This window comes from Bison bison, unplaced genomic scaffold (assembly GCF_000754665.1).
Source record: "Bison bison bison isolate TAMUID 2011002044 unplaced genomic scaffold, Bison_UMD1.0 scf7180017864468, whole genome shotgun sequence".
NCBI classification, from domain to species: domain Eukaryota; kingdom Metazoa; phylum Chordata; class Mammalia; order Artiodactyla; family Bovidae; genus Bison; species Bison bison.
This window is the reverse complement of record NW_011495029.1, coordinates 3714660-3731025: the sequence shown is the minus strand read 5'-3', so window position 1 is coordinate 3731025 and position 16366 is coordinate 3714660. Positions and strand designations below refer to the sequence as shown.

The 16366-nt window shown below is 40.4% G+C and overlaps 1 protein-coding gene across 3 annotated transcripts in view; it reads right to left on the bottom strand.

The window, feature by feature from the left end:
* Nucleotides 1-7702: 7702 nt before the first annotated feature.
* Nucleotides 7703-16366, bottom strand: part of AMN1 (antagonist of mitotic exit network 1 homolog (S. cerevisiae)) — a 67630-nt gene continuing 58966 nt past the window's right edge. For all 3 annotated transcript variants that reach the window (XM_010860592.1, XM_010860591.1, XM_010860593.1), the window contains one exon: nucleotides 7703-9368. In XM_010860592.1, the coding sequence (XP_010858894.1) occupies nucleotides 9295-9368 (74 nt within the window). In that variant the 3' untranslated portion in view covers nucleotides 7703-9294. The remainder of the gene's footprint in view (nucleotides 9369-16366) is intronic.

Genomic DNA, 16366 nt, shown 5'->3' with positions numbered 1-16366 from the left:
AAAGGTCCGTCTAGTCAAGGCTATGGTTTTTCCAGTGGTCATGTATGGATGTGAGAGTGGGACTGTGAAGAAAGCTGAGCGCCGAAGAATTGATGCTTTTGAACTGTGATGTTGGAGAAGACTCTTGAGAGTCCCTTGGACTGCAAGGAGATCCAATCAGTCCATTCTAAAGGAGATCAGTCCTGGGTGTTCATTGGAAGGACTGATGCTGAAGCTGAAACTCCAATACTTTGGCCACCTCATGCGAAGAGTTGACTCATTGGAAAAGACTCTGATGCTGGGAGGGATTGGGGGCAGGAGGAGAAGGGGACGACAGAGGATGAGATGGCTGGATGGCATTACCGACTCGATGGACATGAGTTTTGGTGAACTCCAGGAGCTGGTGATGGACAGGGACGCCTGGCGTGCTGCAGTTCACAGGGTCGCAAAGAGTCGGACATGACTGAGGGACTGAACTGAACTGAGGCATCAATGGTATGTGAACCAAGAACTTCCAGATATACAAGCTGGATTTAGAAAAGACAGAGGAACCAGAGATCAAATTGCCAACATCCACTGAGTAATAGAAAAAGCAAGAGAATTCAAGAAAACCATCTGCTTCTGCTTTATTGACTATGCTAAAGCCTTTGTGTGTATCACAACAAACTGGAAAATTCTTCAAGAGATAGGAATACCAGATCACCTTACCTGCCTCCTGAGAAACCTGTATACAGGTCAAAAAAAGCAAGTTACAACCAGACATGGAGCAATGGACTGGTTAAAAATTGGGAAAGGAGTACCCCAAAGCTGTATATTATCACCTTGCTTATTTTAACTTCTATGCAGGGTACATCATGGGAAATGCTGGGCTGGAAGAATCAGAAGCCGGAATCAAGATTTCTGGGAGAAATATCAATAACCTCAGATATGCAGATGACACCACCCTAATGGCAGAAAGCAAAGAGGAAATAAAGAGCCTCTTGATGAAAGTGTAAGAGGAGAGTGAAAAAAACTGCCTTAAAACTCAACATTCAAAAATGAATATCATGGAATCTGGTCCCATCACGTCATGGCAAATAGATGGAGAAACAAAGGAAACAGTGACAGACTTTATTTTCTTGGGCTCCAAAATCACTGCGGATGATGACTGCAGCCATGAAGTTAAAAGACAGTTGCTCCTGGAAGAAAAGTTATGACCAACCTAGACAGCATATTCAAAAGCAGAGACATTACTCTGTCGACAAAGGTCCGTGTAGTCAAAGCTATGGCTTTTCCAGTAGTAATGTACAGATGTTTTGAGAGTTGGAGCATAAAGAAGGCTGAGCGCCGAAGAACTGATGCTTTCGAGTTGTGGTGTTGGAGAAGACACTTGAGAGCCTCTTGGACTGCAAGCAGATCAAACCAGTCAATCCTAAAGAAATCAACCCTGAATATTCATTGGAAGGGCTGATACTGAAGCTGAAGCTCCAATATTTTGGTCACCTGGTGGGAAGATGTGAGTCATTAGAAAAGACCACGATGCTGGGAAAGATTGAGGGCAGGAGGAGAAGGGGACGACAGAGAGTAAGATGGTTGGATAGCATCACTGACTCAATGGACGTGAGCTTGAGCAAGCTCTGGGAATTGGTGAAGGACAGGGTAGGCTAATGTACTGCAGTTCATGGGGTCTCAAAAAGAGTCGGACAGGACTGAGTGACTCAACAACAACAACATACTCAGTACTGTGATACCTTATGATGCATTTTTATGGTTTATTAAGGTCATTTCCTGGAAAAGGAAATGGCAACCCACTCCAGTATTCTTGCCTGGAGAATCCCATGGACGGAGGAGCTCAGTGGGCTACAGTCCACGGGGTCGCAAAGAGTCGGACACGACTGAGCGACTCCATTTCAAGATCAGTAACAGTTTGTTATACCACAAATATCCCAAGTTGTCAGGATCTTATATATCAATAAGAATGTTAGGACATAAACGAGAAGCAATGTGAAGGATTATATGTACAGTATACCACTATTTATGGAAAAAAAAAAAAAAGATGTGTATGTACCTACATATGAATGTATGTGTAAAGCATATATATTTATTTGCAGTAGACATATTATGTCTTCGGAAAGGTAAGTTAAGAAACTGGTCAGAATGGTTGTGTTCTGAAAGGGTACCAGATGGCTGATGGATGAGGGTGGGAGGGAGACCTAGTTTTTAGTTTTGGGTCTTGTAATTTTGTACTGATTTTATGTACTATATTTCCTGTTCTTCAATTTAAAACAAAACATGACCACAATACATATTACAAGTGAAGTATAAAATGCAACTCTGTATACATGTGGGGGTTAGGGTGCTGACAATCGCCAACCACCCTCTTAGAATTGAAAATCTACATATAACTTTACATTACAAATCCAAGTTTCTGCATCCGAGGATGGACTGCATAATACTGAAGTATTTATTGAAGACCAACCAAACAAAAACACATAAAGTGTAGTTCACACCCATGTTGTTCAAGGGTCAACTGTACTCTTGTTCTTACATACTACTTAGGAATTGGTTATGACACTTGCATTATATGCTTTCTAATAATACACACATGCCAATGGGATTAGGATACCAGGGAGATGTGATCATAGTTACAGTCATTCAACAGAAATGTAGAGAAAGCAGTTAGGAGAAAGTTGTTGCTTAGATAGGAAAACAGGATCATTACATGGGAGTTTTGGAGCTGAGGTCAACAGAGGATCTTCTGATTCCTGAATTTAGAAGTCAGAGATTATTATAACCCAATAAATCAATTCTTGTATCCAATTTCCATTGATCTACTGGGGGTCAATTATAAACTCAAAAGTTTGATTCCGCATTGGTAAACATTAATGGAAATTATAGGCTACAGTGGTATTGGATGGTATTTGAGGAGAAAGAGTTTTGTTGACATATTCTTGGAAAATTCAGGATATTCTGCTGGGTAATGTCTTTCTCGGCAGGATAAGAAGGAGAAAATTAAAGGGAATTATACTCTGGAGCACTGTTTGACATTGACTTGAAGAGGCCAAGAGTAGGTTTAATTTTAAATATCTACAACCCTGTTTCTGTTATCTTCTCTTAATTATTTATGAGGTGGGTACAAGAAGGTGTTTGAGATATTCAAATATTACTTAAAATATTTAAAATCTCCCATATATATATAACAGTGATCCTTGAAATGACTTAATAGCTAACAAACAGGTTGTATTAAGACTGTTCACATATGCACTTCCCTGGTGGTGCAGTTGTTGAGAATCTGAGAGTCAATTCCTAGGTAGGTTGATAAGAAGTCCAGGGTCCCCGAGAAGAAGATAGGAGTCTGGAGTTGTCAAGGAGGATAAAGGACAAATGTTTTTTCTTTAAATCAAGACCTGATGATTGCACAACAAAACAACTCATCTTGCTCAAGGATATGTTTTTCCTTAAACTCTGTACCACGACTATATAACAACAATGTATCCTGCTCAAGGACATATTTCTCCTTCCTAAGAACCTTCTGAATAATCCTTAGAAGAAATGTAGTAGCCTCATAGTCAATAAAAGAGTCCGAAATGCAGTACTTAGTTGCAATCTCAAAAATGATAGAATTATCTCTGTTTGTTTCCAAGGCAAACCATTCAGTATCACGGTAATTAAAGTCTATGCCCTGACCAGTAATATTGAAGAAGCTGAAGTTGAACGGTTCTATGAAGACCTACAAGACCTTCTAGAACTAACACCCCCCAAAGATGTCCTTTTCATCACAGGGGACTGGAATGCAAAAGCAGGAAGTCAAGAAACACCTGGAGTAACAGGCAAATTTGGCCTTGGAGTACAGAATGAAGCAGGGCAAAGGCTAATAGAGTCTTGCCAAGAGAATGCACTGGTCATAGCAAACACCCTCTTCCAACAACACAAAAGAAGACTCTACACATGGACATCACCAGATGGTCAATACCAAAATCAGGTTGATTATATTCTTTGCATCCAAAGATGGAGACGCTCCATATAGTCAGCAAAAACAAGACCAGGAGCTGACTGTGGCTCAGATCATGAACTCCTTATTGCCAAATTCAGACTTAAATTGAAGAAAGTGGGGAAAACCACTAGAACATTCAGGTATGACCTAAATCAAATCCCTTATGATTATACAGTGGAAGTGAGAAATAGATTTAAGGGATTAGATTTGACTGTGCCTGATGAACTATGGACGGAGGTTCGTGACACTGTACAGGAGACAGCGACCAAGATCATCCCCAAGAAAAAGAAATGCAAGAAAGCAAAATGGCTGTCTGAGGAAGCCTTATAAATAGCTGTGAAATAAAGAGAAGTGAAAAACAAAGGAGGAAAGGAAAGATATACCCATTTGAATGCAGAGTTCAAAAGAATAGCAAGGAGAGATAAGAAGGCCTTCCTCAGTGATCAGTGCAAAGAAATAGAGGAAAACAGTAGAATGGGAAAGACTGGAGATCTCTTCAAGAAAATTAGAGATACCAAGGGGACATTTCATGCAAAGATGGGCTCGATAAAGGACAGAAATGGTATGAACCTAACAGAACCAGAAGGTATTAAGAAGAGGTGGCAAGAATACACAGAAGAACTATACAAAAGAGATCTTCACAACCCAGATAATCACAATGGTATGATCACTCACCTAGAGCCAGATATCCTGGAATGCGAAGTCAAGTGGGCCTTAGGAAGCATCACTACAAACAAAGCTAGTGGAGGTGATGGAATTCCAGTTGAGCTATTTCAAATCCTAAAGGATGATGCTGTGAACATGCTGAACTCAACATGCCAGCAAATTTGGGAAACTCAGCAGTGGCCACAGGACTGGAAAAGGTCAGTTTTCATTCCAATCCTAAAGAAAGGCAATGCCAAAGAATGCTCAAACTACCACACAATTGTACTCATCTCACACGCTAGTCAAATAATGCCCAAAATTCTCCAAGCCAGGCTTCAGCAGTATGTAAACCATGAACTTTCAGATGTTCAAGCTGGTTTTAGAAAAGGCAGAGGAACCAGAGATCAAATTGCCAACATCCGTTGGGTCATGGAAAAAGCAAGAGAGTTCTAGAAAAACATCTACTTCTGCTTTATTGACTATGCCAAAGCCTTTGACTGTGTGGATCACAATAAACTGTGGAAAATTCTTCAAGAGATGGGAATACTAGACCACCTGACCTGCCTCTTGAGAAACCTGTATGCAGGTCAGGAAGCAACAGTTAGAACTGGACATGGAACAACAGACTGGTTCCAAATAGGAAAAGGAGTATGTCAAGGCTGTGTATTGTCACCCTGCTTATTTAACTTATATGCATCATGAGAAACACTGGGCTGGAAGAAGCACAAGCTGGAGTCAAGACTGCCGGGAGAAATATCAATAACCTCAGATATGCAGATGACACCACCCTTATGGCAGAAAGTGAAGAAGAACTAAAAAGCCTCTTGATGAAAGTGAAAGAGGAGAGTGAAAAACTTGGCTTAAAGCTCAAAATTCAGAAAACTAAGATCATGGCATCCGTCCCATCACCTCATGGCAAATAGATGGGGAAACATTGGAAACAGTGGCTAACTTTATTTTTTGGGGCTCCAAAATCACTGCAGATGGTGGTTGCAGCCATGAAATTAAAAGATGCTTACTCCTTGGATGGAAAGTTATGACCAACCTAGACAGCATATTAAAAAACCGAAACATTACTTTGTCAACAAAGGTCCATCTAGTCAAGGCTGTGGTTTTTCCAGTAGTCCTGTATGGATGTGAGAGCTGGGACTATAAAGATAGCTGAGCGCCAAAGAATTGATGCTTTTGAACTGTGGTGTTGGAGAAGACTCTTGAGAGTCCCTTGGACTGCAAGGAGATCCAACCAATCTATCCTAAAGGAGATCAGTCCTGGCTATTCATTGGAAGGACTGATGTTGAAGCTGAAACTCCAGTAGTTGCACCACCTGATGCGAGAGCCGACTCATTTGAAAAGACCTTGATGCTGGGAAAGATTGAGGGCACTGACTCAATGGACGTGAGTTTGGGTAAACTCAGGCACTGGTGATGGACAGGGAGGCCTGGTGTGCTGCAGTTCATGGGGTTGCAAAGAGTCGGACATGACTGAGTAACTGAACAGAAGTGTCATCTGAAAATGTAAATTATGGGACTGGATCTAGTAAGATCTTTGTAACCTTGAGACATTCTTTTGATTTATTGTTATACCCAATTAAAAAGTATATAGCTCCCTTGCTAAGACTAGCAAGTGGGGTGCTATCCGTTCCCCTTGTGATGTCTATGTTAGAAGATTTCTTTGTCCCCTCTTATACTTTAATAAAACTGTGCTACACAAAAGCTCTTGAGTGATCAAGCCTAGTCCCTGGTCCCGAAGCTAAATCTTCTTCAGAGATCTTGCCAATGCAGGAGAAACTGTTTCGATCCCTGCTCTGGGAAGAACGCATATGCCGCAGAGCAACTAAATTTGTGTGATGCAACAATAAGCCTGCACTCTAGAGTGCACTTGCTGCAACTACTGAAGCTCAAGTGACTAGAGCCTGTGCTCTGCAACATAGTAGCGTGAACACCCTATCAGAGTCTCCCGCACTCAGCACAACTAGAGAAAAGCCTGCATGCAGCAACAAAGGCCCACCCCAGCCAAAACCTTAAATAAATAAATCTTTTAACAAATAGATTGTTCATATTTAAACATTTAAAGACATTATTGATATAGCTGGATTAATTTCTACCATCCTTATAGCTGTTTCCAATTCCTTGCCGTTTTTCTTTTTTGTGTTCTACTTTTTCTTCCTTATTTTATCTTTTTTTGTGGGGTTGGGGTGGGGGTGGGGCTGCATTGCAAGTCTTGTGGGATCTTAGTTCCTGGGCCAGGAATAGAACCCAGGCTCCACTCCAGTACTCTTGCCTGGAAAATCCCATGGACGGAGGAGCCTGGTAGGCTGCAGTCCATGGGGTTGCTAGGAGTCAGACACGACTGAGTGACTTCACTTTCACTTTTCACTTTCATGCATTGGAGAAGGAAATGGCAACCCACTCCATTGTTCTTGTCTGGAGAATCCCAGGAACGGGGGAGCCTGGTGGGCTGCTGTCTCTGGGGTCGCACAGAGTCGGACACGACTGAAGCGACTTAGCAGCAGCAGCAGCTTGTCAGTGAAAGTGCAGGGTCTTTAGCCACTGGACCACTGGGGAATTCTCCTTTATCTTTTTTTGTTTTTTGGCTGTGCTGGGTCTTTGTTGCTGCTTAGGCTTTCTCTAGCTGTGGTGTGTGGGCTCCTCACTGCCATGACTTCTCTTCTTGTGGAGCATGGGCTCAAGGGTGCATCAGCTTCCATAGTTGCGGCTCTTAGACTCCTGAGCACAGACTCAATAGTCGAGGCGCACTGACTTAGCTGCTCCACGGCATGTGAGATCTTCCCAGACCAGAGATCAAGCTCGTGTCTCCTGCATTGGCAGGCGGATTCTTTACCACTGAGCCAGCAGGGAAGCCCCCTTTTCTGGTAATTGAGCATTTTATATGGTTTCATCTCCCCTCCCTTAGGATGTCAATCATATTTATTAAAATTTATTTTACCGGTTGCCCTAGAGTTTGCAGTGTACATCTACAACTAACACAACTTTACTTTCAAACAATGCTGTACTGCTTCATGATTTTCAGTTTGTTCAGCTTTTATCTTGTGGGAGTGATGACTTCCAATCTCTGTACATGTCACAGACCAGAAACTTGAAGTATGGGTATTACTTTTATTTATTTTCTTGTCTATTTATTCAACAAATATTTGGGTGCTTATTAGATACCAGACACTGTTCTAGGTACTGGAGATACAGCAGTGAAAAAAGAGAAATAATGTCTGTCTTCATGAAGCTTATATACAAGGGTGGGCAGATAGATAATAAATAAAAAATAAGATGTCAGATGGTAAAAGATGGATAGGGGAAAAACAGAGTTCAGAATGACGGGTAAGGGTGAAGTTATAGGTAGGATAGGGATGGGAGACCAGACTTTTAAGCAGGGTGCTGAAAAATAGCTGATATAACCAGTAATATAAAAAAGATCAAGCCACAAGCTGCTTTAGGATGATAGTCCTTTATAGACCTTAAAAATCTGACACTTTAGATCTTGAAACTAGTTTCTTCAAAAGGGGAAAAAGGTAGTGACTTGGTTAGGCATTCAATATTAAATCTTACTGAATTTGTCTTTAAAGAAATTTCACAGCTGGAACAGGCCTTACCCATTTTATACATACACGCATGTGTACCACCTTTGCAGTGGCAATACACTATATTGTACACTATACACTATAAACATAGCACATTTATAAAGTAGTTAATAGTAAGGAGAAGAAGTAGAGTTGAATATGTAAACCTGTCCCTCTACGTATGTCCAAGTAATCTACCATACCATACTTTCCCTGTTATTCACTGTATCACAGTTTAAATAGGAAGTCTTTAAGAAGGTCCCACTGACAAAGGCTTTTGGCATAGGGAATATGGTGAATTTGGGGGTAGTTTAAACATGGTATGTTTTAGAGAATTTTGTGATTATAGATAGTAATATATTGCATTTGAAAACTAAGATCTCTGCTGTTTATTTTACAATGTGAAACCAGTAGAGCTTCAGGATACAACCTCTGTGATGCTATTTCATATTGACTCATTCTTACACATTCTTGAATGCAGTTTTTAAGGAAGAAAGTTTGTAGATGAATAGCATGTATTGGGGGAAAGTAGCCATAAAAACCAATGTAATAAGTGGCCGGCAAAGGCCTCAGTATCACTCATATGCTAAATGGCTAAGGTATGATATCTGAGATTATGATATTAAACTATTACATTTCTTTGTTTCATTGAAATAATAATTTTTGTGAAGAATATACAGGCATGATATTCAGCTTTGCTTTTTGGCCAGTGGACATTTAAATACTTTGGAAGGCAGTAGCCAGAAAACAGCTAGGAAGGTAACTATGCTTTTAGAAATAACTTAGAATTCTCCTGTTTATCCACAGTGATAAATATCTCTTATAGTAGCTCAAATATCTAGTTAGGAGAAGGAAATTCCCAGCGGAAACAGGTAACTTAAAACGTTCTTATTTAAGGAGAAAACAGTACCCTTCCCCAATATATCAGAGGGCATGCTATAACTGCCATTTCAAGAACACTCACTCATCAGCAAACTTATATATAGAAATAAAAGCACTATTAAAATGTTTAAAAGCCAGGTTAACTTCAAAGCATAAATCATACTATTGAAAGCCAATCTCTGAGATCATTGTTTCCAGGGCAAGTAGTATGAAGATCATAGATCTGATAAGCTTCAGTGAGCATCAATACACAGTCCACGTCACTTGCTTTAGTTTGTTCGGGCCTACTAATTGCTCCAAGACTTCTCGTGAATGATCTACAAAAGAAAACAATAACAATATGTTAATACACAGTAATCAGCGATATTGAATGTATCCTCATGTATAAACTGGGGATGATGACTGTTATACATCATAGGGTTAAAAGACTGAGATGATATACAAAGCATAGTATAAACTAAAAATACGTTTAATTAATGGTAGCCATCACTATTATTGGACTTCCCTGCTGGTAGTTCAGATGGTAAAGAATATGGCTGCAATGTAGGAGACCTGGGTTTGATCCCTGGGCTGGGAAGATCTCCTAGAGGAGGGCATGGCAATCCACTCCAGTATTCTTGCCTGAAATATTCCATGGACAGAGAAGCCTGGTGGGTTATAGTCCGTGGGGTTGCAAAGAGTTGGACATGACTGAAAGACTAACACAGCTGCAGTAAACATAGTAATATTTTGAAAAAAAAAAAACAGGCATTTCTTGTTTTCTCAGTAATCTCATCTTTTTTTTTTTTGGTTGTGCTGGGTCTTCATTGTTGCTCAGAGGCTTTCTCTCATTGTGGTGAATGGGGGGTACTCTTCTTTGCAGTGAGGGAGCTTCTCCTTGTGGCAGCTTCTCTTGTATAGCACGGGCTCTAGGCACAAGGCCTCACAGGGTCTCAAGCATGGGCTCAGTAGTTGTGGTACATGGGCTTCGTTGCTCTGCAGCATCTGGGATCTTCCCTAACCAGGATTTGAACCATGTCCCCTGCTTTGGCAGCTGGATTCCTATCCACTAGACCACCATGGAAGTCCTGTAATTTTATCTTAATTACATCAAACAGACAGTAACAGGGTTAAACTTTCTCAGGGTCCTGCCAGGAATTAGATGACACACTAAAGTAGCATGTTTGAACAGTGGTTAATGAAGTGACTGTTTACAAAGGAGTGATTAAAGAAAGCCAGCAGGTATGGTAAAACACCTTGGGAAGCTGCAACATGCTGAAAGAAGTCAGGGGAGAGAGTAGTTACTAGAACAGGATAACTTAACCAATTGTTGAACATGTTCCATGTCATATACTTACAAAACATGATTTTAAATAGATAACTATTACATGAATTCCTTGTAATTTAACCAATGTATATGACTAGACATTTAGATGGTTTTCAGTTATTCACAATATATAGGAGTGATTTTAATATGGTTTATGTTTACAAAGTCAGTTTTATAATATCTTCTAATGTAAAAATACTGCTAAAATTTTATTACTTTAAAAATTATTTCAAGATAAATGCTGGAGAGGATGTGGAGAAAAGGGAACCCTCTTACACTGTTGGTGGGAATGCAAACTAGTACAGCCACTATGGAGAATAGTGTGGAGATTCCTTAAAAAACTGGAAATAGAACTGCCATACGACCCAGCAATCCCACAGCTGGGCGTACACAATGAGGAAATCAGAACTGAAAGAGACACGTTGGGATCTCCCCAAGAGAACATTGGGGTCAATGTTCATCACACTACTGTTTACAATAGCTAGGACATGGAGGCAATCTAGATGTCTACTGGCAGACGAATGGATAAGAAAGCTGTGGTATATATACACAATGGAATATTACTCAGCTATTAAAAAGAATGCATTTGAATCAGTTCTAATGAGATGGATGAAACTGGAGCCTATTATACAATGAAGTAAGTCAGAAAGGAAAACACCAATATAGTATATTAACGCGTATATATGGACTTTAGAAAGATGGTAATGATGACCCTATAGGCGAGACAGCAAAAGATACACCAATGTAAAGAACAAACTTTTGGACTCTGTGGGAGAAGGCAAAGGTGTGATAATTCGAGAGAATAGCATTGAAACATGTATATTACCATATGTGAAATAGATGACCAGTCCAAGTTCGATGCATGAAACAGGCCACTGAAAGCCAGTGCACTGGGACAACCTTGAGGGATGGGATGGGGAGGAAGGTGGGAGAGGGGTTCAGGATGGGGGACACAAGTACACCCATGGCTGATTTCATGTCAATGTATGGCAAAAACCACTATAATATTGTAAAGTAGTTAGCCTCCAATTAAATTAATTAATTTTAAAAAAATTCAGGAGTTTCAGCTATAAAAAGGAACGAATTTGGTCGGTTCTAGTGAGGTCGATGAACTTAGAGTCTGTAAGTAAGTCAGACAAATATCGTGTATTATCACATATATATGGAATCTAGAAAAATGATACTGATGAACCTATTTGCAGGGGAGCAATAGAGACACAGCCATAGAGAATAGACTTGTGGACACAGCGGGGGAAGGAGAAGGTGGGACAAATTGAGAGAGTAGCATTGAAACATACATTGCCATAGCCAGTGGGAATTTGCTGTATGACATAGGTAGCTCAAGCAGTGCTCTGTGACAACCCAGAGGAGTGGGATAGGGTGGGAGTTGTGAGGGAGGTTAAAGAGGGAGGGGACATATGTAAACCTATGGCTGGTTGACTGGATGTTTGGCAGAAACCAACAAAACATTGTAAAGCAATTAACAATCTATGTTGTATGTATAACATATCTCTAACCTAGTCTTAGTGGTTCTCAGACTTAAAGAGACTATGCTAAACCCTTTGACTGTGTGGATCACAGCAAGCTGTGGAAAATTCTTAAAGACATGGGAATACCAGACCACCTTACTTGCCTCCTGGGAAACCTGTATGTGGGTCAAGAAGCACCAGTTAGAACCAGACATGGACTGGTTCAAAATTGGTAAAGGAGTACGTCAAGGCTGTATACTGTCACCATGTTTATTTAACTTATATGCAGAGTACACCATGCGAAATGCTGGGCTGGATGAAGCACAAGCTGGAATCAAGACTGCAGAGAGAAGTATCAATAACCTCAGATATGCAGATGACACCACCCTAATGGCAGAAAGCGAAGAGGAACTAAAGAGCCTCTTGATGAAGGTGAAAGAGGAGAGTGAAAAAGCTGGTTTGAAACTTAACATTGAAAAAACTAAGACCATGGTATCTGGTCCCATAACTTCAGGGCAAACAGAAGGGGGAAAAATGTAAACAGTGGCTGACTTTATTTTTGGGGGGCTCCAAAATCACTGCAGAAAGTGACTACAGCCATGAAATGAAAAGACACTTGCTCCTTGAAAGAAAAGCTATGACAAACCTAGACAGCATATTAAAAAGCAGAGACATCACTTTGCCAACAAAGGTCCGTATAGTCAAAGCTATGGTTTTTCCAGTAGTCACATTTGGATCATAAAGAAGAAGGCTGAGTGCCAGAGAATTGATATTTTTGAACTATGGTGTTGGAGAAGACTCTTGAGAATCTCTTGGACTGCAAGGAGATCAAACCAGTCCATCCTAAAGGAAAGCAACCCTGAATACTCATTGGAAGGACACATGCTGAAGCTGAAGCTCCCAATACTTTGGTCATTTGATGCAAAGAGCCAACTCACTGGAAAAGACCTTGATGCTGGGAAAGATTGAGGGCGGGAGGAGAAGGGGGCAACAGAGGATGAGATGGTTAGATGGCATCACTGACACAATGGACATGAGTTTGAGTAAATTCTGGGAGATAGTGAAGGACAGGGAAGACTGGCGTGCTGCAGTCCATGGGGTCGCTGAATCAGACATGACTAACCAACAGCAATAAGAAAGAAAAAAAAGAGGGCCCAACATATGTTTACTAGATTTTATTTTAAGTAAAACAAAAATAAGTCAAACATTAAGATTTAGTATAAGAAAGAGAACCATAGAGTGTCTGGAAACAAGAAATTATAGTTGTGAAATCAAGGTTTACATTGGCAGCTAATTTTGTTAAGTGCCCTAAAATACAACAAATGGGGTTTTCATTGTTTTAAAAGTATCATTAATTATTACACAGGAAGTCTATTATTACAGGAAATTTAGATTAATGGCAGATTTCAAATAGGTTGAAAGTAAAAGGATGGATAAAGACAGCAACTATAACAAAACTATGTATAGAAGTTTATACCCCATCTATGAGAGGGAGGAACACTTTCTAGTTTATTTTATGAGGACAGTATTACCTTTACACAAAAGCCAGACAAAGACATTACACGCACAGGGAAAAAGAACAACAGGTCAATGTTTTTTATGAATATATATTCAAAGATCCTCAATAAGACAAGAGCGAACCAAATCTAGCAACAGAGAAAAAGGATTTATCTTAGGAATGTAAGGTTAGCTTAACATTTGGGAATTAATTAATGTAGTACACTATTTTCCCCTTCATGGACAGTCTTGTTGTGGTGACAGGACACATTAATTGTCACATTAAAAAACTTATTATAATGGCAAATTCGTAAAGACAGAAGATAGAACAGACGTTGCCAGAGGCTGGGGGAAAGGATAATGGGGAGTTATTGTTTAAAGGGCAAAGAGTTTCTATTTCGGATGAGGAAAGATTTCTGGGGATAGTTAATGGTGATGGCTGCACAATGATGTGAATGTACTTAAATCCACTGAATTGTACCCTAAAACTGGTTAAAATAGTAAGTTTTATGTATATTTGCCAATATCTATTTTTTTTTAACAATTCTGAAAGTAAGATTCATCTTATTAATAATTGATATGTGAAGAGGAACTCAAAAGCCTCTTGATGAAAGTGAAAGTGGAGAGTGAAAAAGTTGGCTTCAAGCTCAACATTCAGAAAACGAAGATCATGGCATCCGGTCCCATAACTTCATGGGAAATATATGGGGAAACAGTGGAAACAGTGTCAGTCTTTATTTTTGGGGGCTCCAAAATCACTGCAGATGGTGACTGCAGCCATGAAATTAAAAGACGCTTACTCCTTGGAAGGAAAGTTATGACCAACCTAGTAATGTCAAAAGCAGAGACATTACTTTGCCAACAAAGGTCCGTCTAGTCAAGGCTATGGTTTTTCCCGTGGTCATGTATGGATGTGAGAGTTGGACTGTGAAGAAAGCTGAGCACCGAAGAATTGATGCTTTTGAACTGTGGTGTTGGAGAAGACGCTTGAGAGTCCCTTGGACTACAAGGAGATCCAACCAGTCCATTCTAAAGGAGATCAGCCCTGGGATTTCTTTGGAAGGACTGATGCTAAAGCTGAAACTCCAGTACTTTGGCCACCTCATGCGAAGAGTTGACTCATTGGAAAAGACTCTGATGCTGGGAGGGATTGAGGGCAGGAGGAGAAGGGGACGACAGAGGATGAGATGGCTGGATGGCATCACCAACTCGATGGACGTGAGTCTGAGTGAACTCCGGGAGTTGGTGATGGACAGGGAGGCCTGGCGTGCTGCGATTCATGGGGTCACAAAGAGTCGGACATGACTGAGTGACTGAACTGAACTGAACTGAAACTGATGGCAGTAGTTTTCTTTTCTATTGAAAAGTCGATATTATGTTGGTGTACATATTATTATAATTAATAATATCTTAAAGGAAACTTGAATATATTGAAAATTAATGAAAACTGAGGTGAAAACATCATATATTTTACATTGGACAAGGCATTCTATCATATGAATTGGCAATGTGACAGACAATGAACCCCTTCATGGATCACAGCCTTGTTGTGGGGCAGATCAGATCAGTCTGGAGTTTCAGCTCTAGCAACATACCTTCCAAAGAAATCTCAGGGCCGATCTCCTTTAGAATGGACTGGTTGGATCTCCTTGTAGTCCAAGGGACTCTCAAGAGTCTTCTCCAACACCACAGTTCAAAAGCATCAATTCTTCGGTGCTCAGCTTTCTTCACAGTCCAACTCTCACATCCATACATGACCACGGGAAAAACCATAGCCTTGACTAGACGGACCTTTGTTGGCAAAGTAATGTCTCTGCTTTTGACATTACTAGGTTGGTCATAACTTTCCTTCCAAGGAGTAAGCGTCTTTTAATTTCATGGCTGCAGTCACCATCTGCAGTGATTTTGGAGCCCCCAAAAATAAAGACTGACACTGTTTCCACTGTTTCCCCATATATTTCCCATGAAGTTATGGGACCGGATGCCATGATCTTCGTTTTCTGAATGTTGAGCTTTAAGCCAACTTTTTCACTCTCCACTTTCACTTTCATCAAGAGGCTTTTGAGTTCCTCTTCACTTTCTGCCATAAGGGTGGTATCATCTGCATATCTGAGGTTACTGATATTTCTCCCAGCAATCTTGATTCCAGCTTGTGTTTCTTCCAGTCCAGCGTTTCTCATGATGTACTCTGCATATAAGTTAAATAAACAGGGTGACAATATACAGCCTTGACATATTTATTTGGAACCAGTCTGTTGTTCCATGTCCAGTTCTAACTGTTGCTTCCTGACCTGCATACAGATTTCTCAAGAGGCAGATCACGTGGTCTGGTATTCCCATCTCTTTCAGAATTTTCCACAGTTTATTGTGATCCACACAGTCAAAGGCTTTGGTATAGTCAATAAAGCAGAAATAGATGTTTTTCTGGAACTCTCTTGCTTTTTCCATGATCCAGCGGATGTTGGCAATTTGATCTCTGGTTCCTCTGCCTTTTCTAAAACCAGCTTGAACATCTGAAAGTTCATGGTTCACATATTGCTGAAGCCTGGCTTGGAGAATTTTGAGCATTACTTTACTAGCATGTGAGATGAGTGCAATTGTGCAGTAGTTTGAGCATTCTTTGGCATTGCCTTTCTTTGGGATTGGAATGAAAACTGACCTTTTCCCGTCCTGTGGCCACTGCTGAGTTTTCCAAATTTGCTGGCATATTGAGTGCAGCACTTTCACAGCATCATCTTCCAGGATTTGGAATAGCTCAACTGGAATTCTATCACCTCCACTAGCTTTGTTCGTAGTGATGCTTTCTAAGGCCCACTTGACTTCACATTCCAGGATGTTTGGCTCTAGGTCAGTGATCACACCATCGTGATTATCTGGGTCATGAAGATCTTTTTTGTAGAGTTCTTCTGTGTATTCTTGCCATCTCTTCTTAATATCTTCTGCTTCTCTTAGGTCCATACCATTTCTGTCCTTTATCGAGCCCCTCTTTGCATGAAATGTTCCTTTGGTATCTCTGATTTTCTTGAAGAGATCTCTAGTCTTT